Below are 19,623 nucleotides of genomic sequence, written 5' to 3'. Positions count from 1 at the left end.
TGTTGTTTTATTACGTCCGAAGAAGTGGTCCCATTTACTTAAATTTTATTGGATTTGGTTTACTCCTGAGACTCCAAACGTGTTTTGTGGACTCAAATACTTCACCCAGTCCTCTATCAGAATAGTGGTGAGTAGATAATGAGTGAATTTTCATTTTTCTGTGAACTGTCCCTTTAAGGTGCTAGGGAATATATTATGTCAATGAGTGTCCTCACTAAGACAGAAGTACAAACGTGTGTGTGTGTGTGTGAGAGTGTGAGCTAGAGAGAGAGTTGGTGGACATTGAAGCTGATCCAATAAAGACTGGGTGACAGCTGATTTCCCAACCATCTGGACTGACAGTCTGCAGCTGTGTCACCATACATCTCATCTATCTCTCTCTCTCACACACACACACACACACACACACACACACACACACACACACACACACACACACACACACACACACACACACACACACACACACACACACACACACACACACACACACACGTTTGTACTTCTATCTTAGTGAGGACACTCATTGGCATAATGCATTCCCTTACCCTAACCATCCAAACTAAGTGCCTAACCCTAACCCTAAAACCAAGTCTTAACCCTAAAACAGCCCGTTGAAGAAGTGAGCACCGGCCAAGATGTCCTCACTTTTCAAAAATTATCTCACTCTGTAGGGTCTATGCTTAAAACGGTCCTCACAAAGCAATAAGTACAAGAACACACACACACAGCATCAAAGATTAGAGGACAAAAGTAGCTTCAAGGCCAGGTTCCTGCACCACCATGAATAATTCCCTTTAAAATAAGAGGGGGCAGGTAAAAGCTTGGTGCAGGAGAAGTGACAATGCCCATTTGTAATTCTTGAGTGTTTGGACCTGGAAAGTAGAGGTAGGCGATATATCGAATATACTTAATATATCGCAGCTTGTTCCACGTGCGATGTATAAAATAACTATATCGTGACCATCGTGTATTAATTGTTGTTTTGAAGCAGCCGGTCAGGGACTTTGTTGAAGAACAGTAGAAACAAACACAGAGTTTCCTCTATGAACCACAGCTGCTCAATGATCAGAAGGCATGACCCTACATTTATATTCAACTCGAAATGAGGTCATTTACACCGTGTTTTAAATGATGATGATATCTAACATGGGCGCGGAAAGGAGCGGACAACTTTTCGTGGCGCTTCGCGGCGCTTCTGCCTCCGGTGTGAACCCGGCGTTAGATGATGGTGTGACGTTACTGAATTGGTTAACATTGCATGTATCACGTCATGATAAATCAGCCTCTTGTGGCGCCCTCTCTGCATTTGGTGCCCTATGCAACCGCCTATGTCGCCTATGCCTGGAGCCGCCCCTGCCGGGACCGTCGGAAATGCTAACGTCTGCTAGTTTAGCCACTTCCTGTGCACTTTTATGAATTTAACATTTGTAAAGTGATTTAGAGCAGATTTCAAAATATCGAGATATATATCGTGTATCGAGATATAGCCAAAAGATATCGCGATATAGCCAAAAGATATCGCGATATTTGTTTAAGGCCATATCGCCAAGCCCTACTGGAAAGGATTGTATAATTCAGCCTCATTCTCTGGAAGAAAAACATTTTAAAGAGTTTATTACAAAGACAATATTCTTTTGAGATACTTCTTGACCGCCAGAGTCAATTTCCATCTAAAATTTAGCTGACCAAGGACCGGGCCTGACCAAACACAAGGCATGCTCACTTTTGGAACTGGCAGTTGGGGTGTCCTGACAGCCAAATGGTTAGGACATATACCACATGGGCATACATGCCTTGAACAGTGGGTCCTCTCAGTGACTCAGTGACAGACCATTTAACGAAGGTCATTCACTTACATTCACTGTCTCTCTCTATCTCTCCACTATCTTTTTTGACAAAAGTCAAAAAATATACTTGGAACGAGGCTGTGTGACAAAGAATTAACTCTGACTGTTTGAAAAAATGAAGCCCCTCAGGCATTTGAATGGGGTCACTTCCTCGTCCAATGCAGAGAGGAGAGCCAAAAAAGGCACAATAAAATAAGTAGATTACAACAAATCATCCTCACACTACAACTACTACTACTGCTTCAGCTGCTCCACTCTTTCAGAGCAGCAGCAGTCCTAAAGATCTTTCTATCCACTGGCAGTCAAAATGATTTCATGTGACCTTGGCTGTGTGTGCTTAAGTCTCTGTATCTAGACAGAAGACAGAAGTATGTGTGTGAAAAAATGTCTTTGCACAATATTAAATGAAATCTGTGAGTTAATTGTACAGTATGTTTCTGTGCTGTCTACATTCAGCACAGATGATTGAAGTGATTCTGATTCACACTACGCGTGAGAGACATATAGATTGAGGATGGTAAGATGCATAAAAGTTGCCATGATTAAAAGTGTGCACCAGATATAGTTTGGGAGGAGCGTGGGATGCATAATTTATCTAAAATCTTTGCATCAGTAAAATTCAATTCATTTGTAAAAAGTTATTATTTACCTTTATTATTGGCGTTAGGGTTAAATGTGGTCTGTCTGAGAACAACCAACAAAACAATATGAACTATATTATATAACTAACGAAACTAGGGCTGCAACAATTATTCAAGTTACTTGAATAACTTGATGACATTTTTTTTTTATTCTTTGCATTGAAGCTTTGTTTAATTCATATAACTATCTACTACTCAGGACATAGTACTGCTTGAATTTGTGTCAATGTCTCACGTTAATTATTTAAACCGTTCGCCTCAGTCCTATTCATCTCGTCACAGTTTTATAATGATAAGGAATTGTTTTGCACTTCTCATTATAACATATAAGATCTCTAACTCCATGTTTGTTATCGTTAGCATGAAGTAGCATGATTGTCGATGCCAGCTTTGTGGACTTTGGAGTTTGTGTGTTTTTTCGACATACTGATTTAGTTGCTTGATGTTTGAATCTCAAATATTTGTCATGGGTGTTTAGCCGAGTTTCTACCCATTCTAACAAGGTAGCATGTGCATATTGAACAAATTATTTCCTATATGTTATCTTATCGGTATTTGTTCATGTCCACTTCGTCGCCGGTGGGTTTAATTAATATGGCAAATGTCACTTTTTATCAAATTACTCGATTAATCGATTGAATAATTGATAGAATACTCGATTACTAAAATAATCAATGGCTGAATTCAATTCAATTCAAATGGCACATTATCAGTTGCTTTTATATGTATTATATGTATTGTATTGTTGCATTATATCAAGCTTTGTATAACATTGACCTCGTTGATGGAGATGCACATCCTTAATACACACTACAAGAGATTATCTATCCTCCTGTCCTCCTATCCCCTCTACCTCTCGCCCTTTCTGTCTGCCTCCCTCTCTCCATTTGTCCCTCCCTCACTCCTTTAATGGGATCCTGTGTATGTGTATGTGTGTGTGTGTGTGTGTGTGTGTGTGTGTGTGTGTGTGTGTGTGTGTGTGTGTGTGTGTGTGTGTGTGTGTGTGGGAGGTTGAGCTGGGTAGAGGTCAATAGCTCCCATCTGTCAGAGAGGAAGCTGTGTGGTCTATGACAAACTACCAGTCCTGCTTTCACTCACCGCTCTAGAGAGCATTTCCAGCATTACACTCAGTCGTGCTATCTGTTATAACTAAATGCTGGAGGTGAAGCAACATAAAAAAAGAGAATATCATGTCACTGCATTCTACATTCAATACTTAGTATGAGCAGATAATAACTTGAGTTGTGCTGAGTCTGCAGGTTCAGCGGGACAAACCACATAAGTTACATTTAAATACAGTTCTGCCTTAGACTACTGTTGTATGAGTGTTTCTAATGCAGACTGTCACTAGATGTTTAGAACATGTTCAGCTTCTCACAGTGAGTGTCTGTCACCTGCAGCTCTTAATTTGGCCATTTCTTGTTCCTCCCCTCAAAAGTCCAAAATCATCCACTCACCAAATGCTGCCTTTAAGTTCATCTTGTCAAAAAAAACCTGCTAAGTATCTTTCCAGAAGCCTTTCACAGCAGCCCCCTGCTGGTTTGCCAGTGGAATGCTTATAATGTGAAATGTTTGAATCCTCCCCAAACATCGTAAGAATACGACTTTCAAAATCATCAGCTAGTCAGCAGGTCATAGGGGTTGTTAGTAAAATGGCTGCATTAGTCAGACAATTCTGCGTCACCATACATGTCGCTGTCCTACAGCCACTTCCACACATGGGCTGTAATTGTCTGTAAGAGCAGTGATTAGCTGTTACTCCGAGTCTACACTAAGTGAAGAACTGGATAGAACAGTTATGGCACTTGCATGCTGTGTACTGTGTGTACTTACTTAGAGCATCTGTGTGTGTGTGTGTGTGTGTGTGTGTGTGTGTGTGTGTGTGTGTGTGTGTGTCCTCCCACTGAAGTAGAGAAGACATTTACAGGACACAGTGACCCCTAGCCAGACATATCCACCAATCACTGCAGACTGCAGCAGATTACAGCAAGCCAGCAAACCGAGACTAGTTAAGTTAGACAAAGTGAGTTTAAAGAGAGGTGAGAGAGGGGTGATTGAGAAAGGCAAAAGGAGGGAAAGAAAAGGAGGCAGGTTGATGACACAAAAGATGGAGAGGAACTGACAAAATCCAATTCTGACCTTTCACAGAGAAACTACAGGTGTACTGTAAACTGGGTTTTGTGCAGAATCTTTAACTATTTAGTTTTTATGATACTTTAACAGCACATAGGCTCAAATGATCATCCAGATTAAGACTTTGACTACTACTAATGTAATGCACTGTGTAAGTTACTTTGAAACAAAAACATAATTTGGACTAACAACTTTGCGTTGAATTCAGACTCAACAGGCAAAAAGACTCAAGAGCAAGTTAGAGCTCCGACGTGTAAGAGCTACTTGTGAAAATGTAATATAGAATTTATAATTACGTTTTCATTGGTGTATAATTATCTGAAACTAAGAATCACTGTGTTTTTGTTACCTGAGAATGAGCTTTTCCACAGTATCCTCTCCATGTTTCTACAATAGTCCAAAATTGATAAAACTAAAATTTGGTAGAGACGGGACATTTCTGAAGGCCACCATAGGTTCTCCTATATCCTGTGAAGGTGAGGGGGTGAGGCCAGGGTAATTCACTTAGTTATAGTTGGCTAAAAAGCAACAAAAAAAATTGTTTGGTCTATAAGGTTGCATAACACAGTGAACTAAGAGCAGGGTAGTACTGCATGCACCAGTGCATGTGTGTGCGTGTGTGCACATGCAAGCGTGTTACTAAAGCTGCTTGCACACATGGACTGAAATCTGGAAATTCGCCGCGGTTTCTCCGGAGGAGGTGTACGTGTAAAATGAAATGTCAGTGAGAGCCTCTGGACTTTCTCTGCCTGGCACCCTATTTTAAAGTCCACTGGATTCACTGCTAGCGAGTGGCAGGTTGAAGGCGCTTCTAACACATGACAGATGCAAAAATGAAAAGGAACAAAGGAAATAAAAACATCTCCGGATAAAAAAGCGTTTGTTAAGAGAGTTTCGATGTTGATGTCATTGTTTATGATTTTGCTGTAGCGGAATTAATACATTTAATATTATATTATATAATTACTTGGTGTTGTCTCCTTGGCCAGCTTTAGTTTCAGACTATAATGCCAAGTGACTCACCAACGCACCAACATCCTTACCTGTCTGTCTCCTCTCTGTTGCCCTGTTTTTCAGACAGCTCCTGATCCAGGGAAGAGGAAGTGCTTCCCTCTCGGCTGACGGCACTGTTCCGTCCCGGGCTGTTGTCGGCTGACGCTCGTCCTCCTCCTCCTCCTGCAGGACGGGGGTTGGTAGCATCAGTGTGCTGCTTCAGGGTCTGCAGCTTTGCCAGGGGGATGATGTCACATGCCTGGGGCCGGTGCCAAACTGTGCGTTGGGTGGATGCGTTGTAATAGTAGAAGCGCGAGGTATTGGGGTCAAATAGCTCCCACCACTGATTCTCACCGGTCCGCTTGATGCAAACCCCCTGTGGAGGGTCCCAAACACACTCACCCGTCAGCAGGTTGGCATACATGCGCTCCCGCGTGCGCGGCTCGATGATCTCAACCCACTCCAACCTGCAGGAGAAGAATGAGAGGGTGAGATAAACTGAATGCGACTTCTGACTCCTGGCTGTTCACCTCTGCCTGCCTCTTCTCTGCTTCTGCTCATAAGGGGTCGCCACAGCAACATCTGCATGTTTGATGTGACTTTTTTTTTATTTATTTATTTTTTTTACACCAGAGGGACTTCTGACACAAGTTAAACACAAAATCAAACCACAGATCCAGAGATCAGTGGGCAACCTGCTCTACCACAGTGCCCCCTCACAAGCGGAATATAACGACAAGCATCGGAGGGCATAGCCTGATTGGTATACACCCCAATCAGGCTATGCTTACTCTTGTAATAATGACTTGTCATAATGATGTAATTTAAACCAAACTAACCGACACAATCTTCAGAGCCAAGTTCACAACTTTTCAAAATGAAAGCTCTATAATTCAGCTTCATATAAAGGATTGCAGCAACAAAACAAACGCTGTGCCTTTACTTTGAAGGCAAATTGCCAAACAGGAGGTGATTCTATGTGAATGTTGTTGCCATGATGGAAATCAGCATCTGGTACACCCCTGAATGTCTGTGTCTCAGTCCGATATGGTGAATTCAAAAGTCAAATCATCAAAATGATATAGTGACTCAGCTGACAACCAGAGAACGCTGGTCACCTTTATTAGGATGAACGGTGCATGAGATATGTGTTTCACATACAGACAGACAGAATTTTGTTGAATTAGTAAGTTGATAACCCTAAGAAATCTGTGTCTGTTTGTATGTGGCTTGAACCATTCATCTTATCGGCTTCACAAGTTCCAAGACCCAAGAAAATGCAGTGTTGAATTTGGTGGCATTTCACGACAACAACGCGTTTACAACAACGGATGCATTCACGACATCAGCAACAACAACATATTCTCCAGTCCTGGGTCCTGCGTACTGAGTCAAGCGCGACCGGACTTTGAATAAACAGGTGAACGGCTCTTTGTGCAGCAGCGTTGGCTTTAGGGTTCCGTGGACTGAACACTCAGTCTTCACGTATCGCAGTTTAATTACTGCAGTTCACTTTTACAGTTTCAGAAAGAAAACTGCAACCATCATTACCACAGGCCAAGCAAACAGCTCATTACATACAGACAGGTTTAGAACAGGCACTGCACTAGTGAGTTTAACAGAAAAGCATGAACTTTTAAAATTCTCATCCTTACTACAATCAGGAGTATTAAAAAACCCTAACACTGCAATGGGAAACAAACATCGTTGTAGGGTAATTTTTAACTGTTTTGTAAAGGCTCGAAAAACATTACAGTATTTGTTTACATTAGACGAAAAACAAAGCCTTTAAAATGTTTCCATCCATCCAAGCCATAATGCAATTAAGGCAACAATGTCATTAAGGCAGAGCCCCTACAAATACCATAACGTGATTATCCTTTTAATCCAACTATGTGGATATATGTGGTGTACTCTGTTTCAATTAGGCTCCTGATAGTTTTTCTGTTTACCAGAAAAGCAGCTGCATGTGAGCCACTTGCTGCATGCTTTGTGTACCTGAAGATTTTTTTTACCTTTATTTATTTTATTCTTCTCTTGCATTTATTTTTTCATGCAGGAACTCTCTGTTCACTCTTCTTTTACTTTTCCACAGGGAAACACCAAGTGTGTGACAGCCACAGAGAGGGTAGGGGAGTCAGAAAGTGTTGAGAGACTGACTATCACATTGTATAAAGTAACTCCAGCCTTATGGTTTAATTCATATTTTATTTGAATAGCGCCAAATGATAATATAGATTATTTCTTTATGTGTCACTTTACATAGTAAGGTAAGGTAAGGAAAGGGGAGTATTGAAGCCCCAAGGACACACAACAGATGCTGCACAAGGTGCATATGGTTCTTAATGTTAGCTGTTACTCTGAGTCTACACTAAGTGAAGAACTGGACAGAACAGTTATGGCACTTGCACGCTGTGTACTGTGTGTACTTAGAGCATCCGTGTGTGTGTGTGTGTGTTTTTATATAGCTCAATATCGATAATCACAATTTTTTATCTTTAGCATTAGTGCCTCTGTCCTTCAACACACATGAGGAAGAAAGGAATAGAAGACAGATTCAAGTTTGTGATTGTGAGATCTAAATAACAGTCACTATATCAGTGTGTAAAAAGGCTGTGCCGATTAAAAAGGTACACATTCAATCAAGGTTAACAGTCTCTGCATTTAGGGTCATCAAAGGTCTTTGACTGAGGGTGTATAGATAAAAGTTGATGAGACCAGTGAGATGGACTGTATGTACCACCTTTTTCTGCCATACAGATAAGACCTTCTGGTCACTGCTTTTTCACACTGGGCAGTCACTCACTTTGCTAACTGCAGTTGAAAGAAAAGTGCCATGAAAAACAGCACAATACTGCACCTCAACACAGCACAAATTATTCAATCAAATGATTGTACAACTCTGAAAAGTTAGCTGCTGAGCTGACCTTATTAGACAGAGTGGGGAGCATTTAAAAACGGTGCATAGGATTTATACCAAAGATTTACGTAAGCACAAATCCTGAAAACGGAGAAAAATTATTAAACCGTGCATACACCTGGTGATCACGAGGTGGAGGCGAAGAAAGACATATTGTTTGGTAGCCACAGCAGTGATATCACAATTAAAAGATAAAAGATGGTTAATGCAGTGAGTGAGAGTGAGTACGACAGACATTTTAAAAAAGTGGTTGGAATTATATTTGGAAGCAAAAAAAGAATTGCTTAACCTCATCAGAATGTAACAGAACTTGTTGAATCAACAACTCATTTTAATAATCCCATCCAAAAGTGTAGGCATTAGTAAATTTAGGGAGGGCTACGATGTTCCCAATCTATACAATTTTACAAAATTATGTTATTCCCAAAACAGGTTTTGGACAGAAAGGTAAATATCAAGCAGTGTTAAATATATCAACCTTATAACTGTCAGTTTACGGTGGTAAGTGCTTCTGTTTGTACTGAGATGGTGCAGTTATGTCAGGTCAGTCTCACTAATAATAGTGGATGAGGTGGTGTCCTGTAAACGCTGTGGGCTTTGTAGATAATTGGCAAACTTTTTGGAGGAAACCTGGTCTTGTTAGGAGAGACGGTGTTCATCCCACTTGGGATGGAGCAGCTCTCTTATCTAGGAATATTACTCAGTCTATAAAATGACAACCCAGAGTTGGGACCAGGACGCAGAGCTGCAGTGCTACACACTTCTCTGCGCTCCCTCTGGATCAGTCACACAACCACAAACCCATAGAGACTGTGTCTGTCCACCGTCCCATTAAATGATGTAAATCAAACAATAACAGAGGGAGAATTCTAAACAAAAAACTAATACAAATTAACACAACCTCTGCAACAACTCAACAAACAGAGACTTTTAAATGTGGACTTTTAAACATAAGATCATTATCATCAAAGGCTATTTTAGTTAATGAACTAGTCTCAGATCACAACATTGATTTATTGTCCCTCACTGAGACCTGGCTGCATCCTGATGAATATGTCAGCCTAAATGAATCTACTCCCCCCAGTCATGTAAATACACACGTTCCCCGAGACTTTGGCCGAGGAGGTGGAGTTGCTGCTATTTTTAACTCCAGTCTATCAATTAATCCTAAACCTAACTAAGCTACAACTCATTTGAAAGTCTTGTTCTTAGTCTTCCACACCAATCCAAGAAATACCAACAGCCAATCATACTTGCTGTAGTTTACGTGCTCCTGGGGCTTATTCTGAATTTTTAACGGAATTCCCTGAGTTTTTATCAAACCTAGTCCTAAAGACAGATACAATTATTATTGTCGGTGACTTTAATATTCATGTTGACAATAATAATGATAGCCTTAGCATAGCATTTATTTCAGTACTAGACTCAATAGGTTTCAGTCAGTGTGTACACCAACCTACTCATTGTTGTAACCACACACTTGACCTTGTATTATCATACGGTGTCAAAATTGAACATCTAATAGTACTTCCACGCAATCCAATCCTATCAGACCATAATTTAATAACCTTCGATTTCTCATGATCAGAATATATGCCACGCTGTAAAGTCATTACGATTAACATTAGATTCAATAGCGCCTCTAAAAAAGAAACATGTAAAACATAGTAAAATAGCTCTGTGGTATAATTCCAACACACATGAATTAAAACAAGCGTCAAGAAAACTAGAAAGGAAGTGGCGCTCCAGCAACCGTGTTGAAAATCTCCTAGACTGGAAGAATAGTGTTAAAGCATATAAGAAGGCCCTCCACAAAGCAAGAGCTGCCTACTACTCCAAATTAATAGAAGAAAATAAAAACAACCCCAGGTTTCTCCTCAGCACTGTAGCCAGGCTGACAGAGAGTCACACCTCCACCGAACCCAGTATTCCTCAATCCCTTAATAGCAATATCTTTATGACCTTCTTTAATGTTAAAATTCTAACTATTAGAAATCAAATCAACCATCTCCTGCCCTCAATTGGCACTAATACCCCATCAAGAACAGAAAACTCAGAAACTGCTAAGAATCTTACCAATTATTTAGACAGCTTCACTCTGATCACCCTTGGTCAGCTGACCAAAAATAATCTCATGTTCTAAACCAACAACTTGTATCTTAGATCCCATTCCTACTAAATTACTTAAAGAAATTCTGCCTCTAATTGATAGTACGTTACTGAACACAATCAATCTGTCATTATCATCAGGATATGTACCACAGTCCAAGTGTAATCAAAACGCTTCTCAAAAAACCCACCCTAGACCCAGAGGTTTTAGCCAACTACAGACCGATATCCAACCTCCCCTTCCTGTCTAAAATCCTTGAAAAAGTTGTAGCCAATCAGCTGTGTGAGTTTCTCCAGGAAAGTAATGTATATGAAGACTTTCAGTCGGGGTTCATAGCACAGAGACAGCCTTGGCAACAGTCACTAATGACCTTCTAATAGCTTCAGATCAGGGATTTGTGTCTGTCCTCGTTCTGTTAGATCTTAGTGCAGCATTCGACACAATTGACCATCAAATTTTATTACAGAGACTAGAACAATTAATTAGCATTAAAGGATCTTCGATCCTGATTTGTCCTTTAATTCTCACTTAAAACAAATTTCTAGGTCCGCCTTCTTTCACTTGCGTAACATCTCAAAAATCAGACATGTCCTTTCTCAAAAATATGCAGAAAAATAGGCTCTCAGCAGCCTGAGAACTGACAGGCTGCTGTATGTCCATTTCATATTGAAATCATCATCCAGCCACTGTGCCATCAAACTAAGCATACTAGCTGGTATGATTGCTTCTGCATTTTGCCTTGTCGTCATTGTCTTTTTTAAAGTGAAGCCACACTTCTGACCATTTATCGCGGCTCATCTTGGCCACGTTAGCCACGCATGCTAGGTCGCGTCTAAACAAATGGACAGGCTGTTGCATGATGTAGTCACGAAGGTAGGTCCTGGCAGGTACATACGGTGTCCCTGCAGTTAAGGAAAAGATAAGCAGAACCGAAATTCTTTTTTTTCGGGTACCTGGTACTTGGCATTTTGGATTCGGTTCTAATTTGGAACCGAGTTTCGGTTCCCAAACCAACTTACGTTGGCATCTATCAGACTATGAGTGTCTGCGGCGACCACATTATATAGGGCATGCACGGAAAACAGCTGGTCATCAAGAGCGATATATTCTGTGATTCTGTCATTAACTGCTTTAGCCTGTGGACTGTATGTAGCAAACTTCTTGCAGTTCTCAAATGCCTGCTGGATAGGCACTGCTGCACTGACACTCGCTTTGGCCTTTTTTCCCCCCCTCATTAACACTGGCTGCAAGCGCCTCGTATTCTCGCCATACATCGTCGTCGCGATGACGCACTCTAAGTGACTTATGAGATTGATAGTGTTAAAATTTGCTAATGTTTACCCCCACTCTGCACCTTTGCTCATTTGCTACTTACATTTGTTCCTACAGTCTCTCTCAGACAGTGTAAAAAACTTCCATAGTTTTCAGTTCTGACGTAAACACATCGCGCTGGTATGGACAGGTAGGGACCGCCTGGGACCGCCTGGCCCCCCTTAGCAGCACCACTGCACTGAGGTGCATTACTCCACAGGTCAACAAGTGACTCTGCTCTTCTGATGTTTTCTAATCACTCACACTTAGACCTGATCTTTATAAAAAACCTTCTGAATTCCCATTTATGTTCCTGGATACACAGAGCGTCGCCTCTTCTGCAACAATGAAGTTAAAACACTGCGGGAAGAACTTCTGTCGCAGGTGTAATCCTGTGTCTCATAAACTTCACAGCAAATCAAACAAAAACAAAGTAAACGTCAGTAATGTATGTGTCCTAATAACTTGTGATCAGTGATGGTGTTTATTGTTGTTATTTAAGTGTAAAGTGAGCGCAGATCAGAGGGGAGTGAGGAGAAAACAGACTCCGACAGAGACTCAAACAGGACGACCAGCCCTTTAATGTGCGTTTGTCCTGATCCTGGAGCAGCGCTGCTTATAATTATGCAGCGGGACATTGCTAAACAATGAACGTAGCGAAAAACATGAATCAATTATGCTCTGTCACTGCATCGGTGCAGAGTTGTCCACGTCTGCATCGCGATGCATCTAAGAATCGAGAAATTTCAACACCTACTATACTGTACAATCACTGAAAGAAATTAAATCATCTTATGATCACATTTTGGTTATTTGCTTTTTTGTCCTTTTGCTTGTGATTCCAGACTTGTCCATCACTGTGTTTAGTCCCCTGGGTATCATCTTTGCTCTTTAAGCTGCAGGGCCACATTGGTACTGAGCTAGCTACTGTTTGAGATTGTGTGTGAGAGAGAAAAGAGGAGAGAAAGAAATGGCACATCAGCTGTCAGAGTGAATGCTTGTCAAATTGAGCAGAACGGGCTGGTTAAATGGACGGATCCACAGCGGAGATAGTAGGATTAATTGGCCATAATTGGTTGATGTGTTGCTGTTCCAAATGACCCAGTTTAGCTGGACACCCTGCAGAGACAGGCTCTGTACCGCTGTGAGTATACACTCTAAAAGCCACTAACACAAATGCAAACTTCATAATAGTTTAAAGGGCTTTTAAATTCATATACTTATACTGAGTTATACAGTTGGTGGGTGTCAACCACTGTTTAAAAATATATTGCCCTCATTTAAAACAATCCACAAGAGCAATGGGGCCTCATGCAAGAACATGTTCATATTTTCATCTTAAATTCCTCTTAGATTTGTTCATATGGTGAAGTTGTATGAACATGACACGTGAGATTCAACAAACGCTTCTATCTTCAGAAAAGTGTGTGAATGATCTACCTAAACATGATGAAAGCCACCTGTGTGTATTAGATTGAGAGTCTGTATTACAATGTAGGTGACAACGTCTTCTAACAGAAAAAAAAAACAACAGCAAAAAGTATAAAATGCCTCCATACAGCTACTGTGGTGTCATTCAAGTGTCCATAAGCCCCGACATTCAAATTTTACTCGAAACGGCTTCATTTACACTGTGTTTTTAGCTTAAATGCTCGCTGATATCCTCCTCCAGGGCTGTGTTCATGTTCACACGCGCTTGGATGACACCACAGGAGCAGTATGGTGGCATTTTGGGGTTTTGTTTACATAGTTTTTTTAACGTTTGAAGACGTGTTCACCAGTTACTGCAATTGTATTTGATTTGGCTGCAACGCTGTTTACCCCTAAAACTAAAAAAGTGTTTTGTGGACTCAAACACTTCACCCACCCCTCCATTGGCATAGTGGTGAGTAGATAATGAGTGAATTAAAATTTTTGCAATACAGCAACATATGAAGCAGGCAACAGCATCCCTGACCCTCATGGTGCTGATCGCTCCTCCACTCTCTTCTTAAAAAGGTCAGTTTGCAGAGTTTGCAGTTTTTTCTCACTGAAATCAGTGCAACACTGTTGCTGGGAGACGAGTGAGCAGCCCGACAACACTTTTAGATGGTTTGAATAGGATGAGGGCCTTGGACAAGGACAGAGGGACAGATGAGGGGGATGGAGAGGCAGACAGAAGGACAAGGGCTATTCAAAACGAAAAAGACAGCAAGACTTGTTTCTGCCATCATCACACTGTTTAGTCTTTCACTCTACAACCAAATGAATTACTAAATAATATACTTGTACTAAATTCTCTAATTCTCTGTAGTGTAAAGCACTTTTAGTGGTCATCAAGACTTGAAAAGCATTATAAATACAGACTATTACCATTTAATTCTTGTTTTTTTAAATGAATTTCCCCTGTTTATCCCTTTTAATTTTACTATTATTAATATTATTATTATATACTGCTTTCTATTAGTATCTTACTAAGAAGCCTCTCTGTTTTCTGCTTCACTGCAATATTCATTTGCTATCAGTGCAAGCCTAGCAATTGCTCCAGTTTACCTGCTGTCTTGATAAAATCCATGTCCACAGAGTTATTATTCAATAGTAGTGTTAGTATGGAGAGAGATTCATTTTGATACAGCTTGTCTGGATGGAGACTGTTTTAGAATGCAGCCTCCCACTATTATCACAACCACTGGCATACTGTATGTCATCTCCACACACACACACACACGCACACGCACGCGCTCTAAGTACACACAGTACACCTGATGGCACACCCCTACTCATATCACATATCAGAGGCATGTCTCCAAGAACAGTTTGAGAGGTGATTCTCAGATACAGAGTTTATTGTGCTCAGACCCATGATGACTCTCAAATGAGGGTCCATTAGGAGAGTTTTTTTTAATAGGGCCTGAGCACTGACCATTTGAGGACACTATTTAGCATTAAAGGAACCGCCCTAAACTGGTTTAAATCCTATTTTTCTGATCGCTCCCAATTCGTGCAAATTAATGATGAGTCATCTGTGCGCACCAAAGTTAACCATGGTGTTCCACAGGGCTCTGTGCTCGGCCCAATTTTATTCTCATTATATATGCTTCCACTCGGAAACATTATCAGGACACACTTGGTAAATTTCCACTGCTATGCGGATGACACCCAGTTATACTTGTCAATAAAACCTGAACAAAGTAATCAAATAACTAAACTCCAAGCATGTCTCAAGGACATAAAAACCTGGATGACCCGCAATTTTCTCTTATTAAACTCAGATAAAACAGAGGTTCTAATACTTGGCCCTAAACACCTTAGAGATACATTATCTAATGATATAGCTGCGCTAGACGACATTGCCCTTGCTTCCAATGAAACAGTCAAGAACTTGGGAGTGATCTTCAATCCTGATTTATCCTTTAATTCACACTTAAAACAAATTTCTAGGATCGCCTTTTTCCACTTGCGTAATATCTCCAAAATCAGACATGTCCTTTCTCAAAAGGATGCCGAAAAACTAGTCCATGCCTTTGTTACATCCAGACTTGATTATTGTAATTCCTTACTATCAGGCTCCAGCAGTAAGTCGTTAAAGACTCTCCAGCTACCAAGAAAAGAGACCACATTTCTCCAGTATTAGCTTCGCTAGACTGGCTTCCGGTTAAATCTAGAATAGAATTTAAAATTCTCCTCCTCACCTTCAAGGCCCTTTATAATATGGCACCATTATACCTTAAAGAGCTGTTAGTACCTTATCAACCCACTAGAGCAGTGCGCTCCCAGAATTCAGGCTTACTTGTCGTCCCTAAAGTCTCTAAAAGTAGAATAGGAGCCAGAGCTTTCAGCTATCAAGCTCCTCTCCGGTGGAATCATCTCCCACTTTCAGTTCAGGAGGCAGACACCATCTGTACGTTTAAGAGTAGGCTTAAAACCTTCCTTTTTGATAAAGCTTATAGTTAGAGCCGGTCCAGGCTTGTCTTAGACCTGCTCTCAGTTATGCTGCTATAGGTCTAGAAGGTCGGGGGACACATGACACACGGAGCTTCTCTTTCCAGCTTCTCCTTCCTCTTCTCAATCGTTATCACATCAAAGTAATTCATATCCCATCAATACATGTTACTGACTTGACTTCTTCCCCGGAGTCCCTTTGCCTTATCGTCCGCAGATCCAGGGCCGCAGCTGTGGCCACATCATGGATTAGGATCTGTGGATCGCGTATCAGAGATCATGATCGTAATGGTGGATCCAGTATGGCGGATTCTGTATCGTGCTGGCTGATCGTGATAATAAAGGCGGATCCTTTATCGTGTTGGCATCTGATAATGGTGGTGGACCACGACCGAGGTGGCAGCTGATGATGGATCCTAATGGCTGCAGTGGACAATGACTGTGGACTATAGTGGCATCCGATCTTGATGGTGGATCATGATCTTGCTGGCTGCTGACCATAGACTATGATTGCAGCAGGACTGCTTGATACATAGTATTTCTCCTCAGATACTTGACCACTACTGACAATAATCCACCAATTCACTGACCTTCAGTTATGCTTCAAAATGTTTACCCTTATCAATGCTGCTAAAACCTTTATCTTGATGATGTTCTCCTTTACACGTGACATCTATTGCACTTCTGTCCGTCCTGGGAGAGGGATCCCTCACATGTGGCTCTCTCTGAGGTTTCTACCTTCTTTTTACCCTGTTAAAAGGGTTTTTTAGTAGTTTTTCCTTACTCTTGTTGAGGGTTAAGGACAGAGGATGTCACACCATGTTAAAGCCCTATGAGACAAATTGTGATTTGTGAATATGGGCTATACAAATAAAATTTGATTGATTGATTGATTGACTATTGGATTTGCTTCGATTATTGTTATTATTTGGTATTAATCGCATTTTTGAGGGCCTAAACATGTTCGAAAACTCATGAAACTTCATAGAAAATTCAAAGGTATTCTGGAGAAATTTCTAATGGGCGTGGCAAAATGGCTCCACAGCGCAGCCCCACAGTCTGCTCAAAGTTTGAGCTTTTGTCACACCGTGTGACCATGTCGTCAAATGTAAATGACTCTCCATGAAAACAGGAAGTTGTTGTATCTCTGACATACATGGTCCAATCTACTCCAAACTTCACATGTATGACAAGAGTCCCAGCCTGACAACAGCTAGGCAAACATATTGACTTACAATCACAGTGCCCCCTATTGGCAACAGGAAATGTCTTGTTTTTTTTTATATGTCTTACACTGATGATAAAGTATTGAAAACAGTTCCCTTTTGGCCAGTCCGTGTCCGAGCGCTACCCCGCGGCCGCACCTAACCCCGACATGTACATTGTGAGGGTGCGCAAGTGCTGCTTACAGCCCTAGTTGCTTTTGAATTTCAGTGACACAAACGATGCTCTCCACAGTCGCCAAAGTGCTGGCTCATTGTGGGAACTGTTGGGTTTCTCTTTTAAGGTCTTTACCTTCTATGTAAAGTGGAGAATGTCAGTAGAATGTAAGGTCCAGTCTATTGCATCAATGCCTTTTTTATCCAGGAACTGCCTACACACTCTGGCCACATGGGGCCGGGCATTGTCCTGCACCAGGACCCACTGCACCAGCGTGAGGTCTGACAATCGCTCTGAGGATTTCATCCTGGTACCTAACAGCAGTCAGGATACCGTTGGCTATGACTTGGAGCCTGTGCGACCCCCCAAGGATTTGCCTCCCCAGACCATCACTGACCCACCACCAAACGGGTCATGCTCGATGATGTTATTAGCAGCATAACATTCACCACTGCGTCTCCAGACTCACATGTGCTCAGTGTGAACCTGCTCTCATTTGTGAAGAGAACAGGGCACCAGTGGCAGTCCTGCCAATTCTGGTGTTCTCTGGCAAATGCCAATCGAGCTGCATAGTGTTGGGCTGTGACAGTGTTGGGCACAGGTCCCACTAGAGGAGGTCGGCGTCTCATGCCACCCTCATGGAGTCTGTTTTTGACAGTTTGGTCAAAAACATGTGCACCAGCAGCCTGCTGGAGGTCATTTTGTAGGGCTCTGGCAGTGTTCCTGTTCTTCCTCACACACAGGAGCAGATCCCGGTTCTGCTGTTGGGTTGATGTCTTTCTATGGCCCTGTCCAGCTCTCCTTGTGTAACGACAGGTCTACTGTATCTCCTCCATGCTCTTGAGATTGTGCTGGGAGACACAGCAAACCTTCTTGCGACCACACGTATGGATGTGCCGGGGTATTGTAGCGGGTTTGGGCTTTTAGTCACAAGAGGGCCAGTCAGGGTCTGACAAATGTTTATTATTAAGTTGAACATAAAACTCAAACCATACAAAAAATACAAAGAGTAAATAATAGCAAATAGGGAATACAAATCAAAAACCAAAAACACCCCAACTCAAATCAAGTTTCATACAACTCAAATGTATGCCCTGGGTTTTCCCGCAGATACCTACAACTAAGAACAAACCAATTTAAGTCAAAGTAAAAGCTCACACACTTTAGAGAGGTCTTATTTTATCCCAGTTTCTCTGTAAGACACAGTGTGAGACTTACAGTATGTCTTGTTTCCCTGACAAGAATTCATTCACTCTGGCTCCTTGTCTTGTCAGCTGCCCTGACAGATTACACCAGAAAACCCTGCAATCTAAAGCAGCATGGATGTTGCGGTTTTTCCTGCTGCTAATAACAGACTGAAGCTTCAAAGTGAGCGGACACTGTTTATACACAGCAACACACCATGAGCCAGGATGCTGTGAATGTCTCATCATTCAACTATCCAACAGCACAGTTGGTCAAAACGTAGACTATTTACACTAAGACACCATAACATGATTCAAAAATGTGACATAAGTTATTTCTGTTTGTGAATGTGATGTATTTCAATCAAGTCATATTAGTTTTGTAGTCATGGTGGAAATCCCAGACATGATACCACTTAAAACTTCTGAAAATGTTGATGAGACTTGGCACTAAAGGTACCAGAGATTTTGTAGGTACTGCAGATTTTATGTGACATTTGATTCTTCTGGAACTGACGAATAATCAGTTAGTCAACATCAGTCAGACATCAAACTCGAAAAGATCAAGACGAAGGCAGGCATTATGAACAACACATGGATAGACTGCAGCAAGTGCTGGTGCAGTCACAGGTCTGCATGTCATGTGGAAAAAAATAAACACGCCGAGAGTGGTGTAGTTTGCATTTGACGAAAATAATCAGGGAAAGGTTATTGACATTCAAATGCCAGCATGCAAACAGGGCCACAGAGTGTTTGAAATTAAAGTAGGCAACAACTGAAAGTTATCTATGCACCTGCATACAGGCAGACATTTGGATCTGTAAAGCAAACTCAAGTATTGACTTTATTTATAATCTATCTTCAAAATGTTTGCTTCCATAAATGTCCCCATTTTTGTGAATCGTGACAGCTACCAAGTTAACAAAGGCTAACATTATCTTATTAAAGCTGCTAATAACATACATTTTATATATCATCATCCAACATGAAGATGGTCACAATCAACATATAGATCTTGATATTTTGTTTTATACTAGGGCTGTGCCATGTCATACCGTCCATGATAATACCGGTATTTTATATTAATGATATAGCGACGCGATGACATATGACGCATTTACATTCCTTAGCATGCACAACAATGTCACAAGCCCAAACATGTCTGAGAGCAAGAGCAGCG

At 41.2% G+C, this 19,623-nt stretch overlaps 1 protein-coding gene across 1 annotated transcript in view; it reads right to left on the bottom strand.

Annotated features, from left to right (window-relative positions):
• The window catches only part of arhgap39 (Rho GTPase activating protein 39), an 82,035-nt gene that overhangs the window by 22,637 nt on the left and 39,775 nt on the right, over positions 1 to 19,623 (bottom strand). The window contains exon 2 of the mRNA XM_035177212.2: positions 5,668 to 6,084. Coding sequence (XP_035033103.1) covers positions 5,668 to 6,084 — 417 coding nt within the window. The remainder of the gene's footprint in view (positions 1 to 5,667; positions 6,085 to 19,623) is intronic.

Source organism: Hippoglossus stenolepis, chromosome 14 (genome assembly GCF_022539355.2).
Source record: "Hippoglossus stenolepis isolate QCI-W04-F060 chromosome 14, HSTE1.2, whole genome shotgun sequence".
Classification (NCBI taxonomy): domain Eukaryota; kingdom Metazoa; phylum Chordata; class Actinopteri; order Pleuronectiformes; family Pleuronectidae; genus Hippoglossus; species Hippoglossus stenolepis.
This window is presented reverse-complemented; position numbering and strand designations above follow the sequence as displayed.